Source organism: Siniperca chuatsi, linkage group LG18 (assembly GCF_020085105.1).
Source record: "Siniperca chuatsi isolate FFG_IHB_CAS linkage group LG18, ASM2008510v1, whole genome shotgun sequence".
Taxonomy (NCBI): Eukaryota; Metazoa; Chordata; class Actinopteri; order Centrarchiformes; family Sinipercidae; genus Siniperca; species Siniperca chuatsi.
Window position 1 is genome coordinate 22199877 of NC_058059.1, and position 19852 is coordinate 22219728.

At 38.4% G+C, this 19852-nt stretch overlaps 1 protein-coding gene across 4 annotated transcripts; it reads left to right on the forward strand.

The window, feature by feature from the left end:
- The first annotated feature begins 3887 nt into the window (after positions 1-3887).
- c7b (complement component 7b) lies at positions 3888-19424 on the forward strand. Of its 4 annotated transcripts, none has more exons than XM_044174122.1 (18): positions 3888-4028; positions 5773-5828; positions 6046-6121; positions 7888-8029; positions 10090-10234; positions 10405-10543; positions 10709-10837; positions 11017-11260; positions 11817-11930; positions 12094-12260; positions 13759-13987; positions 14710-14881; positions 15289-15376; positions 15609-15741; positions 16418-16609; positions 18074-18170; positions 18260-18471; positions 18990-19424. In XM_044174122.1, exons 1-18 carry the CDS (start codon positions 3888-3890, stop codon positions 19166-19168), a joined length of 2655 nt encoding a protein of 884 aa, XP_044030057.1. In that variant the 3' UTR covers positions 19169-19424. The 4 variants fall into 4 exon arrangements, with proteins under 4 accessions (XP_044030057.1, XP_044030058.1, XP_044030059.1 ...); XM_044174123.1 differs by having other exon boundaries at positions 18290-18471; XM_044174124.1 differs by having other exon boundaries at positions 16418-16600; positions 18290-18471.
- The last annotated feature ends 428 nt before the right edge of the window (positions 19425-19852 follow it).

A 19852-nucleotide genomic window follows, 5' to 3' on the forward strand; every position in this document is an offset into this window, starting at 1 on the left:
AACTGTGTGTGTCTGCTGTTTAGTGCTGGGCAGGTCGTGTACAGCGGGGTTTTTAGAGCTTTTGTGTTGAAAATAGCAGCCTGCTTCGCTCGCAAATGATGCTAAAATGTTTTGTTTTTTTTTTTTTTGGTTATACTGCCACCCTCATGGGAACAGTGTAAGATGACAAGCAAAGGCAATGTAGCAGAAAATGAAAACTGCCATAGAACAGTTCTATGATTCATACATATAAGCGATATTTCGACTATATCTTTAAGTTTGGACTAATTGTTGAGGTGGAAGATTAGTTATTGTGATTGAAGCTGCAGTAATCCCTTTTTGGCCAGTAGGGGCAGAAAAGAGCAAATAGCAAGCTGACAGACACTCATTTCTGATACATTATCTCTATGTATAGTTGTTTTGGCTAACATGCTAGCAAACAGATGCCTATTTATACATCCAGCAGACACAGAGCAACATCATAATTCCATTGGAGCCATGTTTGTGTTCACCTGACGCATGTAAGTCCAATTTTTCACTCTCCTTTCAGCTCTGATTTGGTCTCCTCCAACTCCTGAGAAAAATATCTGGCTATTTAGCAGCTAAATGCTTCATTATGCTTACCAGCTACTTGCTAACTTTGTCCCCCTTCCATCAGGTGCAGGTGGGCAGATAGTGTACAGTGGGTTTTTACAGATGTTTCGCTAAAAACAGCTTTCATATTAGAGCGGTAAGAGTAAACCAAAACAGTAAAGTTGCCAGTCGGACAAACAAAACAATTAAAGCTTAAAGTCGCCGTATCTAATAATTCTTTGTGTGGGAGCTGCTGCAGCCAGGGTTTTAGCCAGGGTTTTAGAAATACTAAGGTCATAAGTCCAAATTCCACCAGCAGAACCCCACCCACCTAAGAAGCAACCACTCTTTAGTATTAAAAACCCCCACAAAATTTCACATTTTATTTATTCATTTAACACTTCAATTGTATCTGTAAATGTTATATCCCTACATTATGGTCCGTGGCCAGGTATGTAATTCAGGTGGAGAATACAAAGTTCCTTTACGTTTAATTTAATTCATTTAGTTTTTTTGGTATAACAGCATTCAAATTTAGTCTAATTTTAATTTAGTCTTCATAATAAAATGGTGTAGTCCCTCATTCGTCCAGGAATGTTCCATCGTAGAAAAGGTTTCAATCGTAGTCATCTGGACACTGTTTTCAGAATCAAAACGTTTCGGCTCCCATCCGGAAGTCATTCTCAATTGTGAAAAATGGTCTGAGAACTCAGAAATTTAAACTAATCTGTGTTACTTAAGACTCCTTCCTTAGGGCAGGGCTTAAGTAACACAGATTAGCTTAAATTTCTATTTCTATTTCTATTCTTCATATGTGTGTAATCATAGAAATCTTCCTCATGTAGAGTTCAATTAAGAAACAAGAAACTTCTCTTCTCCCTTCTTCTTTCTCTATAAACTTCAATCAAGTAAATCATCATTAGAGACAACATAGCTTTTTTGGGGTTTTTTTTGTTTGTACAGATGTTCACCTTATCTGTGTGAGTCAAAATTGCAGCTAAAATGTTCCTATTCTCAATGCACTGTCATGTTAAAGGGTCAAAGGGTTACATACAGTGTATGTAGTGTATTACGCACGTGAAAAAACACACTGCTGTCGTACAGGTGAGGCTGTAGTCGTAGAGACTTGAGCGGATGTCTCGTCCCAAAGTTGAAATTAAAATGATTTCAATGGTCGGCACTAATAAAAAGGCTTTTTTTTTTTTTTTAAATGACTGTGAGACAGCGCTGATGGTTATCACAGTTGATGATCATATTTAGCATTATGCATTTTTACTCCTCAAAGTTGATCAGTTTGTGCTTTTGTCCGTCTTGAACAACAGTTGCCTTCTGTCTGCTTTACCTGTAAAATGATGAGAGTTGAATTGCTAGTGAACAAACCAGTGAATAAACACGAGATGTTTTTAATCCGTACAATGTGACAAAATAAAAGACATAAGAAGACGCAGACTTAAATGGTTGATGTGTCACAACGTACACAGGCATAAAGACAGAACAGCAAAACCATTTCTGACATTAATACAATATAGTTACAGTCAAGGTGTGGGAAATAGTGGTGGTGTATGTGAGGTGGTGTGTAGTGTGTGTTTGGAATGAGTGTGTATGTACGGCATGTGATAATGCATACGTTTGAGGAAGTTACTGCAAAAAAAAAGTTCTAAGATTGGAATGGAAAGTCAAAAAAGAAAAGGAAAAAATAAACTACCAATCATAGTAATAATGGAAGGTGGAGGCGAGCTGGGTCTTGAGGGCCCCTGGCCGACATTACCAACCTCAGATCAGATTGGGGGGGGGGGGTTACACGATGACTGTCTGCTTCATCTGTAATGAAAACAGCTACTGTGGAGCAGCAGTATGACATCTGTTTGTTGATGCTGAAGTCTAAAGAAGAAAATAAGTCACCACTAGATGGAAACCACAACTAAATATGTATGTAGGCCTATGACGACTCACTGCGCACTGGCTTTAATCCAGTCCCAGACCTCCGTGTTCATCAGGTGGTGGTTCTCTAGTTGGATAAGATCCAGATCTGGCGAGGGTTCTTTTCGTTACGTTGGTCCTGTTCTCTGGAACAAACTGTTTGATGACCTGAGATCTGTCACAACTGTGTTTCCCTTCCTAAAAGCAAACTGCACACTCCTCTCTTTGCTGTGGACTAGATGTGAGGTTTATCACTGGTATCCCCCCCCCCCCTCTCTTTTCTTTTGTTGCTGTTGCATTTTCTTGTATGTTATGTATTATATTCCTCTGGACCTGCCACTTGTTGCTTTATGTATTTGAGAGTAAAGCGCATGGAGTTTACTTGTAATGAAAAGAGATTACATCTACATGATTAAGTGACACACAATAACTAACAACTCATCGTGGTTTTAATTGTGCACAGTGTACAGCGTATTTTGAGATATTTGTTGCAGAGGTGGATGAGACATTGTTTTCAGCAGATGGCAGTGTGGTTTGCAAACGGACACATTTTTACTTTATGGAATTTGGAGTTTATATTTGCAAAAATAAAACAAACAAAATTATTTTTTTTTAAATGACTACGAATAACACTTAAGCGGCTTTGTTGAATACTCGATTCTGATTGGTCAATTACTTCCGTTGCTATGGACGCAGTTCTGATCATAGACTCTCGAGTCCAATCATATCAATCCGCAGAAAGAAGTCCTGTGGCAAAAAAAATCTATTCAATCAATATTTGGTGTCAAATTATTGATTTCTTTAGTAAGTATCCGTGTAATACGCGGGATAATGTACAGCGAGCTGGTCATTATTGCGAAATAAAGCCCGACAGGGTGATGCAGGACCCCGACGTGAATTAAGATACTGTGTTTCTGTCTACAAATCTGAAATGTGGATTAAAGAAATACTCACATAAATAGAATATAGGTATTATAAATAAAGATGTGGACGTTATTTCCACATGCATTTTGTTTTTACAGAGCAACAGAGCCAAGCGCATTAAAATATGGAGCAAATGGGGATTTTTTTGACATTAGACCTAGACTCAGCTTCTGACAGACGGATAACCAATTGTGACGCAACTACTCCTGTCGCAATCCAATGAGGTTATTCTGACAACAAAAAAAAGCTGATTTCATCATGTTGCTTGTACCCTTCTGCACTCAAAGCAAACAGCATTATCATTTTTTTTTTTTTTTTTTTTTTTTGACTGAAAATAAGCTCACAGTGTTGTTGGAAACAATCAAGCGCAGATAAATGAGCAAAACAAAGCTTGTCTGGCTTCGGACTGAAGCTGTGGAAAAGAACTCTGGGTCTCTGTTCATGACTCATTGTGTGAACAGAGGCGGTAAAAATCTGGCTGTTCAGATTTGATGCATGAGAGTTGCTTCAGAGTGGGAATTCCAGGACTCAGAGAACGGTTGAGTAATCTCCCCCCTGCTGATTATATGACCCTGAGTGTTACAGTGCTGGACCAGACGAGAGGGCCAAACTCTGAGGAGCACATCATGAAGGTACTGTAAACTCCACAACCCATTTCCCATTCAGATCTGGTGACACTATTATATCAAAAATTGGACAGTATTATTATATATTTTTTTGGTTCTGTAAGAAAGAAAAAGTTGAGAAAACTAGAAATGTGAAAGTAACAAAATAACATTTTTAGTTAGGTGTTTTCATTTCTTACATTTAGGCTTTGAGTTTATCCAACATAGAATTTTTACTTCTGTTAACTTACTCCAGGTTAAAGTAACTCCCTCTAGAAATTCTCAGTTTATAAACAAGCTTGGATTCCAATTTCCTTGTTTGTTTTTCTTTCATTTATTGTGTCAATCTTTACCACGCATGACATTTTTGCTATACCGCTAGCAGTTACAGTAATTCCAGGAACAATATTCTTCTATATGACCTCTGTGACTCAAGTACATTACACAGTAGGGGTTAGTGATGTGTCGGTCGCGAACGAGTCGAACCGGCTCCCGTCTGAGAGCAGAAATATTTTTTGTTTCATATTATATCACAGAAATTAAATTGTGTAAGTATGTGTCTGTATAGAGTTGTGCAATTGTTTATTAACCATACTATTTCATTAGTAGGGTGTTATTTTTATTATACAATGAGGATAGTTATTTGTTGACATATCCCACTTTTTAACCATCAATATGACAGAATATTTCCATGTATTGCAGATGAAGAATCGTGCAAGTTTATTTCTAGCAACAAATAAGAATGTAATTTAAGGAAATGACCAGCAGTGGTGGTATTATATGAAGAGCTATTTGAGAACCAAAAGAGCCAGCTATCAGAAAAGAACAGAGATACAAGACTCACTTCAAAGAACTATAATTTTTAGCGCTACTAGGGGAATAGGAAGAGACTGAATTACATACCTATCTTCATCATGGTTTGCATTTAATTTTAATCAGAGAGAAGCTCATTTGACTTCTCTAAGAAACATGTATACAATGACACAAAATGGCCTCCATCATGTAACTTTTTTCAAATCAGAAAAAAAAGAATTTCTGGAGAATTCTAACCGTAATGCAATGCATGCTGGGAAGTATATGTGAATAAGCTAACAATGTTTCTAAATAACTTCATTTCATGAGTTAAGTAAACAAACCATTGGACATTAAGTGAACCTAACTCATAAATATATGTTTTGAAAGTGTAAACAATTTGAACTTGAAACTGACACTTATCTAATCACACTTTAATAATTAAAGTTAATAATAAAAGAAAAGTTCATTTGATATAACCTGTGAGATTTTAAACATGAAATGAAAATTGGTTTTCCTGCATTCCACAACCAGAGAACACAAGTTAACAGAACTTTCTTGTTTTGAAATGAATCACAGATTATGATTCAGGACTCACTCACTTTTGTTGAAACAATAGACTAGCTTGATTTGTTGGCACAATTACATTTTTTTTTTTACTTTAAATGCTAATAATTTAGGTTTCAATCGGCCTAATAACTTGTAAATGTTATTTATGCCAAATAATATAAATTGGCATTTTTATGGTGTACAGTCTGTTAATGATCAAGAATAATTCTTGGAGAAACTAGGACTTTTATTCATGGTGAATACTGCCAAAATGAGAAGTTTAAAAGTTATTTCCTTCATGTCATGATGATCACTGCTAAAGCTATTTTTGTCAAGAACAGAACAGTTTTGTTATTATGCTTTTTTGTTATAATTTTTTTTTTAACGTGACTGAGACTGAGTCAGTAGTTTTCTTGCTTTTTGTGTACAGTTGGATTTGGCTGCAGCTCTGTCGTCTTTGTTGCTCGTCTTTCTGTCTCCAGTTTGGTAGGTGCACACACGAACCACACAAGCTGCCTTTACATCTTACTGCAGTATTATCACTTGAAAAATGTCTCTCTTATCCACATTATACATACTCCTGGGAAATAAGAAAGTAGAGTTTTTTAATTTATTGTCAACTGTGTCACTGTGGTTTTAGCCAGTGCAAAAGAGGAATATAACATAAATATTTTTTAATAATGTCATTGTCTATTCCTCTCAGCTGTCAGCAGCCTGTGAACTGTATATGGGGGCCTTATGGAGAGTGGTCGGAGTGTGATGGCTGTTCCAGTACAAAGGTACTTCAGAGCACACGCATACTCGTACTGGGACAAAAAAGCACCACCCACCAGAACACTTTCGTTGCGATCCCCTTAAATTTGCTTACTGTACAATTCATCCAAACCACTACAAAGCTGAGTAGTAAGTACCGTGGACAAGTGGACCAGTGTACTCACTCACTCTTGACTGACTCCCTGGTGATCAGAGGTGGAGTACGCATTATCCATACTCAAGTCTACAGCTTCTTCTTCCTCCCTGTCTCTCTCCCCCACTGCTACCTCAACAACCTGGCTTGACATAATGAGAGAGGGAGAGATAATTACAATTAATTGGGTAGGGTATGATTAGAAATTCAGAGAATTGTTAATATTCTCTGACAAAGATGTGCAAAAAGCTGTGCAATTTGAACAATATCATACTGGTAATGGCCAAATAGTTGTTTATTCCGTTAATGCATGGAACTGTTCCATCTCATTTCATTAGATACTAACTAACTATTAGATTCATGCAGACTTCAAGTATCCAAATATTGATGATGACTATTGCATAAGGTGTTTTCACAGTTAATAGATCACCTGTTTGTTTTATATTAACGTTCAGAGAGGAGTAATAAGTTAAGGATGTGCTTGTTTGTTTGGGGAGTTTTAGCTACAGTTGACCTCAGCATGCGCACTGGTGCTCACGTGCCTACCACGTGAACGTGCAGCACCAACAGTTTGAACATACTGTAGGTGGAGAAAGGTCTGGAGTAGGCTACATGTATGTGTCACCCCACAGATAGTAATAATCCATACCACATACTGTTTATAATGCCTGAAAATACACATAGGAAAACTTTGTTGCCTGTTGTTGGAAATGAAAACTATTTTTTCACTGTACTATGCTAATACATAAGCAGGCATACATTTTAGCACAGTAGAGCTACAGATGTTACCTATTGTACAGCCTTTTCATGCATCTTTATCAAGGGAATAATATGATCAGTGGTGGAATAAAGTACTGTACTTAAGAACAAATTTAAGGTACTTGTACCCTACTTGAGTATTTACATTTAATGAAACGTTCTACTTCTACTCCACTACATTTGTCTGATTTGTCATTTACAGCTTTAGTTACTAGTTACCTTTTAGATTACAATTTGTCATACCCTTCCCATGCCCTTAAAACAATGTATCTCCAGTTTTGGTGATTAAGAGCTTTGTAGGTGAGGAGAAGGATTTTAAATTCTATTCTAGATTTTACAGGGAGCCAGTGCAGAGAAGCTAATACTGGAGAAATATGATCTTTTTTCCTAGTTCTTGTCAGTACATGTGCTGCAGCATTCTGGATCAACTGGAGAGTTTTAAGGGACAGCCTGATAATAAGGAATTGCAATAATCCAGCCTAGAAGTAACAAATGCATGGACTAGTTTTTTGGCATCCATAAGTAAAGGATCTGAAAATTTCTTCCACCACTGATTATGATACTATATGGACCTAGGTCACGCACTGCTTAGCCAGCCGAAGTTGCAATGGCATTAGGGAACTATGATAGTCTACAAAAACAATGCCTCAATACCAAATAGCGTAATGACCAGCAGTAGAGGATGCATGCTACTTGGTGACATAGTGGCTACTTGCAGGGCTAGTTGGTGAACTGCTGTAGCTGGCAAACTAGCTGGTTTAAGTGCTGGTGTGACAGGGCCTACAGAGTTTCTACAAACAGTAAATATATTCAGACTCTAATCATTTCATTTGTTCCCTTCTTTAATTCATTTCATGTTTATTATCACTTCCTTTTCAGGTGCGGACTCGCCATGTTCAGGTGTACGCCCAGTTTGGGGGCGTACCATGTTCAGGAGAAGCCACACAAACACAACCATGTGTTCCACAGAAAGGATGTCCCCTGGAAACAGGCTGTGGAGACAGGTTCCGCTGCACCTCTGGTATGTTGCAACATATATCGTATTTAAAGGTGCCATTGATAACACTGATAACATCCAGCCACTAAATGACACACTCCCCCTCCCCCCTTCCATTCCATGGTTGAGTGGAGTGAGACTCAGACTCAGTCATATCAAGTGATGAATCTTTCGTGATAAAGTAATGAATTAATTTTACAACATATAGCTATACATTAGCTATAGATTTAGGTTACTAGATAACACAGTGGTGTTATCTATGGTAATCTCAGGATATGGCTAGCTAGCTTTAGGTAACCCTATTTTCCCCATCATTTAATAATTATATGGGCAATAATTATTGCAACACTTAACGTAAAATGACATTTTAATCATTCTTACACTATAAGACATTAGATAAATATTTACATTTACATATTTACACAGTGCTCGACATTAAACTGCAGTAAAAGTTGACGTTAGCTAGCATGTAGACATTTTGGGTCTAAAGACTTTAATGAGCAGATTTACAGTACTTTAATTAAACTTCGACATGCCACATTGGTAATATATACTGGGATCCCATGTCCACTCCGTTCTTAAAGAAGAGTGACCGTGTTTTCATAAGCAGACCAGTCTGCCAACGGCCCAGACGGACCAGTGACTGGTCAGTCAACTTGCCCTGCATAAACATTTACTGGCCCCTTTTGATGGGAATTACGGATCTTTGAAGGGAGCCGGATCTTATGGCTCCGTTCCTTTCCAAGAGTCGGTTCTTTCAGCCCCCAAAGAGCTCTTCATTATGTACCACTTCTGCTGGTCACTGCCTCAGTTAAATAATTACTTATTTGTTGCAAGAAATAAACATGCAAGATTCTTCATCTGCAATACACTGAAAAATTCAGTTATATAGATGGTTAAAAAGTAAGAAATGTCAAGTATAACTATCCTAGTTGTATAGCAAAAACAACACCCTACTAATGAAATAGTAGGCTATGGCTAATAAATAATTGCGCAACGCTATACAGACACCAACTGTATATATTTCAATTTCATTTGTATAGTATAATCTGAAACAGAGGGGGGGGGGGGGTCAGACCAGGGCTCAGACCAGCTCCCATCGTTCACTTAAGGGAGCCGACTCTATGAGCCAACTCGTTCACGACTGACACCCTGGCCCACTTCTAAATCTTCTTTATAACATTACATTGTTTGAGGAAATATAACGTTAACGTTAGATAAATGGACGCAACGTCACTAATGCTAATGTAGCTCCTCAGGGATTGACGCTGTTATTTTTCTAATTTTGAAAATCTAACCGGTGACAACACATTAGTTAAGGTTTTAACGACTGTGACTGTCGGTGTTTGTGGTTTATTTTGTTTAAATATGCAGAACTGTAATTTAATGGGTTATTGTTGTTCGGACGATTAAGCTAAGTTAGCTAATATGTGCTAACATAAGTGTCAGTTTTTTCCACACTAACTGGCAACTATACCATGTGATACCAACATTGTTATACTATTGGCTCACAAGCCTTGTTAGAAGCAGGAATCAAATGTCAGACATCTCACGCAGAGATAAACAATACATTCATTGTGGACCTGTCAAGATGTTTAAAATGATTAATTCACAATAATATGTTTTTCTTTTTTAGGAAAAGTCATACTTTTATTCCACACCTTTCTAAAAGCTCTGTGGATGTCTTTTTTATAAAATATTCATCTACATAAAAATGTTATCAATATAAACTTTAACATAGTGTGCCTAAGCTAGTTTTCAAAACATTGCTGTGCATTTGTATTTTTATCAAAAAACAACAAATGTGCCACAATACCTATTTATTTGTTCATTTATTTATAGCTTTGAATTTTTTAGGTTTAAAGTAAGGTTAATTTTTTGGTTAAGGTTTTCACCTTCACGAAGGGTTTCACTTGATATGTCTCAGTAGTCACCATTACTCAATATTCTATTATACATTATATAATTTAAAAAGATATAATAAAAGAAGGACCTCTTTACTTTTTTCTCTTTTCTTTTCTAAGAAATAGAGACATAACTCTTGCAATGTGGAATTAAAATTCATCATTGAAACCCTGATGCAGGTCAGTGTATCAGCCAGTCTCTGGTGTGTAACGGAGACCAGGACTGTGAGGATGGCCTGGATGAGAGACTCTGTGATCACGACAGCAGCCAGTCATCATGTGACCTCGACAAAACACCTCCCAACTCTGACTTCACAGGCAGAGGGTGAGTAGCCACAACTCCAACACCAGGAAACAGGGTCTTTACTGTAACTAGTGAGTTTAAATAATAGCTTCATATCTGATTGTAAATCAGCATGTCATGTATGGGGTGAAAAATATGTCACCTATTGGATAAAAGTCCATCAAATGGATTTGTTGTGTCATGTTTTACAGGTACGACGTGCTTACAGGCAAACTGAGAGCAGGTGTGATCAACACTCTAAGCTTTGGAGGGCAGTGCAGGAAGGTTTTCAGTGGTGACCATAAAGTCTATTACAGACTGCCACAGAACATCCTCAGGTACAACTTTGAGGTAAGTCGAAGAAGAGATGTATGTTTTGTGGTCATGTTCACAGATAAGGGGCAAAGGCCCTCTGCAGCAAATGTGATATGATCAATTCATTAATCTCACAGGATCGACCGACAGACTAGAGACCTGCCATCCCTAGAGCCAAATGTTGCCTTTTTTGTGCTGCAGGTGAAAGTAGACAATGATGAGAGCGATGAATCCTATGAGAGCTCCTGGTCTTACATGCAGCACATCCAGTCCAACGCCTTGGTGGGACACGACCGTCGCACTTTCCACAAAGAGCTCACCGACAATAAGGTAATGATACAACCTGGTCTGCTTTACGAATTGCTTACTTTAGACTTCTTACTGTAAGTGTTGAACAAACTGACAGATTGGCCTGATATTGCTGTCCTTGGGCTCACTAGTTGGGTTAAAGGCTTCAATTTACCAGCTTACAGGAAATGACATCCCAGTCTTTTATATCTGTTGTCCAGGCCTATAGACTTATAATCCTGAAGAATAAAGTGGAGCTGGCCCAGTTCCAAAACACAGCCCCCCAGTATCTGACTCTGGCTGAAGGCTTCTGGAAGGCCTTGTCCTCGCTGCCGTTAACATACGACTACTCTGCCTACCAGCGGCTGTTTCAGACATATGGCACACACTACCTCTCAGAGGGCTCGCTGGGAGGCGAATACCAAGCCTTGTTGGAGTTAGACCGTCAGGCGCTCTCATCGACCAGTAAGAACTTTTGGTGTGAATATTGTTGCTATTGACATTAGTGCTTTTACATACCCAGAAATCCTGATTCAGCACATAAAATCTGAAGCAGAGTGAATGTGATGTGTTGATGTGTTGTATTTTTAGGGGATATTGGGAATTTGTTTCTTGCAATGGCTTGGTATTTGTATCTTCTTGGTAATCTAGTCTACTGTTAGATTTTTGGTTCCCCTGCCACATGAACAAGTAGAAAAGTAAGCCACCAACAGTACATGTTCTTGTTAAAGACAACTTTTATCAAATATAGATTGACTAAAAAAAAGTTGCTAATAAATTTAGAATATAAAATAATGCAGACATGCAATTGAATTAGGTACACATATTAAATAAAAAAGAGTTTAATCCCAATAAAAGCAGTAACATTTCTGATTTTGTGTCTCATGCCAGCACGTCTCCTAAATAGATTATATTATATATATTATATACGCTTATATTTTCTATGTACTGAAATTTGATGCCTGTCAGCTAATAATTTGACCTGTTTGGTATCTCTTGCTCCTGCCTTATTTGTGTAAAGGTACAACAGATATAGAGTACCAGAGGTGTTGGAGAAAGGTGAAACGCCGTCTCTTCAGGAAGAAAGTCAAAACCGTTTGTGAAAAACTGACAAAATCTTTATCGTCCAGCCACGGTGAGTGAGTTTATTTAGAGTTTCAAACCACAGTTTTCCCTGGCAGGTCAAAGAAATCAGTTCAGTACAATTTAATTTTGTCAAGTTTGGATTTAAATAAACAAAATTAAATTAAACTGGACTATCACAATTTAGCCTGAGCTCTGTTGTCATTTGTCTGCAGGACAGAACGTAAACAAGATGCCCATTAAGGTCAACGTTTTCGGAGGAGATCCGGCCTTTATAGGTGCTCTAACTGTTCTGGATCTGGAAAATCCAGAAGCTAACGGAGAGGTCTACGACAACTGGGCCTCATCTGTCAAAGACTTCCCTGAAGTCACAGACCAGAAGGTATGGCAGTCAGTCAGGCAGTTATATATACTAATAAAATATGTAAAAGCGTTGTTTACATTTTTTGTATTCCTTTTACTTACATTTGCTTTCTATACATATTGATTTTATTTTAATAATAACAACAACTGTAGTAGCAGTTGTCGAGCAGGGACACGGGGGCAGCAGGTGGCCCACAACCACAGATCCAGACTCTGCAGCTCTGGAGGCAGAAATACCTGCTGAAAGCGACAGAAGGAGAGAGGAGAGAAATGAGAAAGCACAGAACTATGGGAGAGAGAAGATGCTGTTAGTAACATGCAGTAATGGGATAAAAATGCATACAGATGGAGAGCGAGAGGAAAGAGGTGCATCATGGGAAGTCTCCCGGCAGTCTAGGCCTATAGCAGCATAACTAAGGGATAGTTATTTCAGACGTAATAGACGAAGTAGACAAAAGCAGCTTCTCATTTTTAACCAGCAACCATCGATTGTGCACAACTGTTGCTGGCACATTTTACTAGCTGTAGCTTGCTAGCTAATTAACATGAACTCCATGAGCTGGTTGAAAACTGTGTCTCAGGCTGACCCGTTTAAAAATCACAATCCTGCAAAAAGGCTCTTAAAAATTCACTTCAAAATACTCAGCATCCTCACCATGTAGAAGACATAGAAATATAGGTGCAGCAGTGTTCTTGCATTGCAGGGTGGAGATATTTAGCCTAAGTATTATATAACAGTACAGTTTGATGATGGAAAATATAAGATTACACTGCTGTTTCATTCCAACATAACCCCAGTTCAGTTGCTTACTATACAACAGCGTAATTGGACAAGCAAAGGTTAGATTCATGTTTTATTGTTTGTGTTTTCAAACAATATCTTTGAAGTGGCTTTTAGTATGAAGACTCACCAATGTGTTTGGCAATCGATTTTGGCTGAGCTACTAACGTTAGCCTAAACTCTGATATAGTTGCATCCTTGACTGGCTCCCGCACAGTGTGCCAGTCCTGAACAGGGCTTTTTCAAACGTAACATGTAACCTCACAAAATAACATAGTTAGCTAATGATGATGCTTAGCCTTGGAATGCTAGGTTACTACTGTAGGTAAGCTAGTTAGCTAGGCATGCTAATGTTTGCATGTCCTGTGAGTGCTAAAAGATTATTTTCTGTACATAATAATAAATACATAATTTACTAATTAATAACAAAAGGCAATTTTAATGCATATATTAATGTATTTCTATTAATTATCCCTGAATGAGTATTTTGTTTGTCATGTTTTGGATGTTTGGAACGTCTAGTATACTGTGTATTTCTTCCTTTTCTATATAGGTGAGGCAAGGCAGCTTTATTTATATAGCACATTTCAAACACAGAGGCAATTCAAAGTGCTTTACAGGCAAAGAAAATCATTTGATTTAGATTTGAAAGTGGCTAGGGTTGAGGCACATTTGAGATTATCAGGCAGTTGGAGTTGGAGTATGCACATTAATAAACTGTAAACTTGTTTTCCAGCTGCGTCCTCTGTATGAGCTGGTGAAGGAAGTGCAGTGTGCAGGTCTGAAGAAGGTCCACCTGAAAAGAGCCACAGAGGAGTACATGGCAAAGGAGCATCCCTGTCACTGCCAGCCCTGCCAGAACAACGGCCAGCCACTGCTGACGGGCTCAGAGTGTCGCTGCGTCTGCCGGCCGGGAACCTCAGGACAAGCCTGTCAGAATGGAGCTGTGATTGGAGAACAACCAGGTAAGCAAACAAAAGACTCTGAGGGGATAATGGTTTAGTTTAGGTTAAAAATGATAAAAACCAGATTCAGTTCAAAATTAAATCTGTTAAAGATTTAAAAGTCAAACATAAATGTCCATGTTAGGATCATTATAAAAGAAATGGTATTGACAAAAAATGACCCCTAAATAGAGCCATTTGCTTTCAGCTGTCACATCTAAATATAAACACATCTACACAATAAATACTAAAATATTAAAAGAAAAAAGAAAACCAAACAGTGTAACATTTGTAATTTTCATACTTGCGTTAGAAAAAATGACATCTTGCAGAGAGGCTCAATTGAGTTTTCTTTCAGTAGCAGCACCTTAGGAACTATCTAAACGAATTGTCTCTGTTGTCAATTTAAATATAAACACTTACCAAGATTTGAAGATTTAATACAAATTCTAACATAGATTAAAAATAATCCTCTACAGTTTAAAATTTAGTGTGGCAGAATTACAAAACAAACAAAGATTTAATCCAGATTTAAAATTAATCCAAGTTGGTCTAACCCATTTTCATTTATTATATTTTACAAGCCCTCTAATGAAAAATTCTTTACCTATGATTTAGAAAAGGAAAAAAAAGAAAAAAGTTCAAGGGGTCAAGATTTAAGTTTTATGTTACTGTGGTGTCCAGTCAGTATGACAAACTCCTTTAGAAACAAGACAGCACAACCACATCTTTTCCTCTCTCAGGGGTGATCCATGGCAGCTGGAGCTGCTGGTCCTCCTGGGGATCCTGCTCTGGAGGTCAAAGGTCAAGGACCCGAAGCTGCAACAACCCCGCCCCCAGCAGAGGTGGCCACCACTGCTCCGGACTGCAGGTGGAGCAGAAGCCTTGTGAGGACACAGACATCCAGTACTTACAGTAAGGACACATGCACATGTCATGTAGTAGTATGACACAGAGCTACCCTAACACTAACCTTAACCCAAAACAAGTCTTAACCCTAAAATGTAATGGTTTATCTTGTGGGAACCAGATTTGTGTTACAAAATGGGAGATCTTTGCCCCCAAAGCATAATTAAAACCACTTCTCAGACTATGTTTTTAATATTTTTTTCATATCTTGAGGACCACAGAGGAAATAGGACTTTTTGTGATATCCTTGATGATTTGATTCTATGTAGATTTGAAAGTGACCAATTAATGATCATGTCCTCATAATACAATGCAATCTAATCCAAATTGTTGTTTGAAATATCAGAGATGCTTAATAAGCAGCGGGTGCCTGTAGTATTTTAGTTTTCTCACTGTAAACTGTTTTTGTGCAGGATGATGGAGCCCCAGTGCTTCAGTCTCTCTGTGACTCCACCAAAGACATGTGGGCCACCTCCAAACCTCAGGAATGGATTTATTCAGGTAAGTTTGCTTGATTGATGCTGTATTTCCATTTATGTAAACTTTGGAGGCCACTAGGCTCTTTGGTTTCCAAAAAAGTGAGAGAAAAGGTTGCAAAACTGTATTAAACTTGTACCTCTTTTGTTATTATTCTGGAGTTTCTCTGTTGTTCTTAGTTATTGTATGGCAAATAGTAGAGGAGGTGATTAAGTGCATGTTATGGATTATAGCTGCTGTTGTATTTTTTTCTCAGAATCCCAGAGATTTTTATGTGGTTGGAAACACGGTGGAGTACTCCTGCATAGACGGTCATTACCTCAGTGGAGGCGCTGTGGCTGAATGCACTGAAAACCAGAAGTGGAGGACAGGAGCGATGGTTTGTAAAAGTACGTCTTCACCTCATTAACTCACCTCATTAAGGAAGGTTATATATTCGGTTCTATTGTTTGTTCATTAACAGAATATTTTAGGAACGACTTACTGTAACAGATTTAAATTGATTAGTTTTTGTTGCCGATCACACCACCATGTGGCCATTTGTAAAGCATGGTATGTTTTGGCTCATAAATATTTTGCTCCTGGATTCTTTGTTCAGGATGAATCCTTCAGTATAGGCCACACCCCTTTCTGCCTAAACAAAATTCGATATTAAACACAGATGAGAAAGAGAAAAAAGATTTGTTTTTGTTTTTTTGGTATGACTTGAAACTGTACTTGGGCAGTGGTGCAGTGGCGCTTTGAGGTAAATGCCAGCATATCTTACTTTATAGTGTTAGCATGCTAACATTTGCTAATTATCACAAAGCACAAAATACAGCTAAGGATGATGGGAATGTCATTGGCAGGTATTTAGTCATAAACCAAAGTATTTTCCACAAATCATGACTGCCATGTCACTATGTTTTTTTTAAAATGCAGATGTGGAACCAGATGCAGGTTAAACATTTCTAAAGATTTTCTACTAGTCAATCTCAGGCACCCTCAGGTTATCGTTGTCTAGGAATCACAATGTTATGTTTTCCTCACTTCATCTTGCTCCAAATCCCTCTCTTCCCATCCCAGGTTCCACGTGTGGGATTCCTCCACTCAACAGTGAAGTTATAGTCACGCCCACCAAAGCAACCTATCAGATTGGAGACAGGGTGTCCCTGTCCTGTCCTGCGGGGTCAGTCCTGGATGCTGAGGTGTCAGAGAGCATGTGCAGTCCCAGTCTGCAGTGGTCTCCTTCTCCAGCCAACGCTCATTGTAAAGCCGGTACAGTACATTTATTCTCAGTATAAAATGTCATTGCTGTAACTTTCAACTTCGTACTTTCAACAGGTTGACTTCTCAGAAATAAAGTTATAATGTGAAATAATTTCAATATACTGAGAAAAGGATGCAAAGAACATGGATTGTATCGACTTCAGCAACTTGCTCTACTTTGACAAACCCATAATTCTCAGCAATACTGCAGCTCTACTGAGCTTTTTTAGCCTCTAGTCTAGCCTTTAGTTTTGGTGTTAAGGGACATTTACTGTTTGGTTCAGTCGCAACCCTGTTTCCAGAAGCAGCAAGCAGTGGTTTTCAGCAAACAAGCTCTGATAAACCCACTGTACACTACCTGCTCAGCACCAAACAGCAGACAAAGTTATCAACTAGCTGGTGAAGAAGTGGAACGTGTAGTCGCTAAATAGCCAGATATTTTTCTCAGGAATTCTTTGAGACGAAGCTAAAAGAGAGTGAATATTGCACTTACATTCATCAGGAGTACACAAACACGTATTCAATGAGATGATATTGTTGCTCTGTGTCGGCTGCACGTTTAAGCAGGCAACTGTGTGCTAACATGTTAGCCAGAACAATTTGATATGGTGATAATGTATCAGAGCTGTGTGTGTGTGTCAGTTTGTTTTGCTGTTTTGCTGTTTTTCTGCCCCTTGGTGGCAAAAAATAAATGACTGCAGCTTTAATCAAAATAACTTATGCTTAACCTAATGTTTTACTGCCTCCATCATCCCTGCCATCTTACACTCTCCCCATGATGATGTCAAGGTATCCAAAACATTTAATCTCAGTGTTTGTCCAAATCCAAATTATCCAAATTAAACCTGTATTAAACAGATTGTTTTGCCCCTTGGGGGAAGCAGAAACAAACTATGAACACAACACTGGCATATCATCATCACCTTTTAAGTTGATATGGCTAACGTGATAGCAAACAGTTGCCTATTTTCACATTCAGCAGATACAAAGCAAGGTTAGCATTCATTTGGAGTTGTCTTTCTGGCTACCTGATGAATGTAAATCCAACAATCACTCTCTTTTAGATCTTTCTCTGGCCTCCACCAACTCCTGAGGGAAATATCTGTCTCTTTAGCTGCTAAATGCTCCACTATGTTCGCCAGATAGTTGCTAACTTTGTCGGTGCTGCAGGTAGCATACAGTACGTTTTTAGAACTTTTTCACTGTAAAGAGCTGCCTGCTATGGCCAAAAACTACGCTATGAGAGCGTTGAGAGTGAACCAAAACACTAAAGTTGCGAGCCGTAAAATCAAAACAATGAGCTGAAAGTCGCCATAAAGCTCCGTAGAGCCGATGAGAGCTGTAGAGTCAGGTTATAAGTCCTTGTGGGTTTACGAGTGATCCCTATCACATACATGTAGTCAAATATCTATTTATTCAAGGTTGTGTTTCTGTGGACACACACCAATCCTGCTTTCTATATTTTCTTCTCAGTGCCCACAGCTCCCTCTCCTCCATCTAGCCTCAAGTGTAAGCCGTGGGAGAATGTAGGGAAAACTGAGTGTGTGTGTAAAATGCCATTTCAGTGCTCGTGAGTATGATTTTTGATCATTATTTCTGCTTTACACACAGGGAAATTCCTGGTCTAAGGTTTAAAAGTACAAAAAAAACTTTAAATAGTGCATCTTCCTATATGTTGTCTTCATTTAGGACGTCTCTGCAGTTGTGTGCCAGACTCGGCTCAAGCAGAACCCGTTTACTTGGTGTTTGTCAGCTTGGAGCTCTGCAGTGTATGGGACGGAGCTTCACGTTGGCCAGTCACAGCGACTGTGACTGGCCAGTGGAGACGTCCACATCCTGCGAGGACTGCGAACCAGGGACAATCTGTCAGGGTGAGTCTGCTGGACCTTTTTTAAAGGATAATTCCTATTTATTACAACTTGACCATCATTGACCATCATTTCAATCAGTTATAGTTACACTGTACTAATTGCTACATCAAAGTCCGATGGGACACGAAACAAGGGCAATCAGACGATCAGACAGGTTTTGAACAAGGAACCAGATTGTCCATTAGCCAAACTGAAATTGAACGCACTTGAAATGTTACTAATAATCCCTCCCGTATGTGGGTCTGTAAACTGTGATGGATGTTTACAACAGTTAGTTTAGGTAATAACTTTACTGTTCGCCTTCGTTTTCTTTTCCAAGTAAGTCTAGCTAACTTGGGTGTTTGTTTACGACCCGTCTGATCGTCTGACTGCAAGTGTTTCTTGCTCAGAGTTTAGCGATGTCACCGCATTCCCCAATCTCAGGAAGCGATAGGAATGATGGCCAAAAATCCTTTTAACTCTTTCATATGAGCGTGTGTGTGCATCAGTATATATAATCGTTATTTTGTCAATTCTAGAATCAACAAGAAAATGCGTATGTCAGAACGTGTCAGAATGCCCTAAAGACTCCGCCCCCCTGTGCGTCAGTTCTGGTGTTGGCAGCGTTGCCACGACGATGACCAACTGCGAGGTGGGAGCCAGACGGTGTGCTGGGGAGCAGATCGATGTGATCAGTATTGAGGCTTGTCCAGAATAAATAGGACTCTTAGTTTTTTCACACTGTATATAAAGCAGGAACTTGTTTATTTTCCTCAATGACTGAATTGTAAATAGAAACAACACTAACACTGAGTTATGTAAATATGTTCCTCTGCCATCCTGTGGTGTCTTTATATATTTTAGGACTGATGATTGAAGACATTTGCATGTCTGCAGGTTTTGACAAAATCTTAAATAAATGCCTTTATAAATAGTTTTTGTTATAGGAAGTTAATAAAACTTTTTTCAGAATACACTTTTGTTCTCTTGGTTTTGTTAGAATATGAGATATTTGAAGGTGATCATTTTCTAACTACTTGGTCACCTATCAGATTTATGACAATTTTGCAAATCACAGGTAACAAATTCAAAACATGTTGCTTTCAGTACTCATTTAACTGTCCTTCCGTTCCACAGTATCTACAAGATCTGTGTGTTCATGAATTTGTCTATCACATGTTAATTAGGGGTGCAAGCACAAACTGTGAACAATTTTACAAAATGCGCGAAGCTTTTGAAAACTCTTTTGACTAATTTGGTTTCAAAACATACTGGGGAACCTGATTGTCAAAAATCTGTCAAATTGTATTATTGTTCTTTGTTTGTACAGTGTAATTAAAAACACATCTCACCAATAAAGTCTCCAAATGACATCAAATATGGTACACCCTTTATGTGCTCT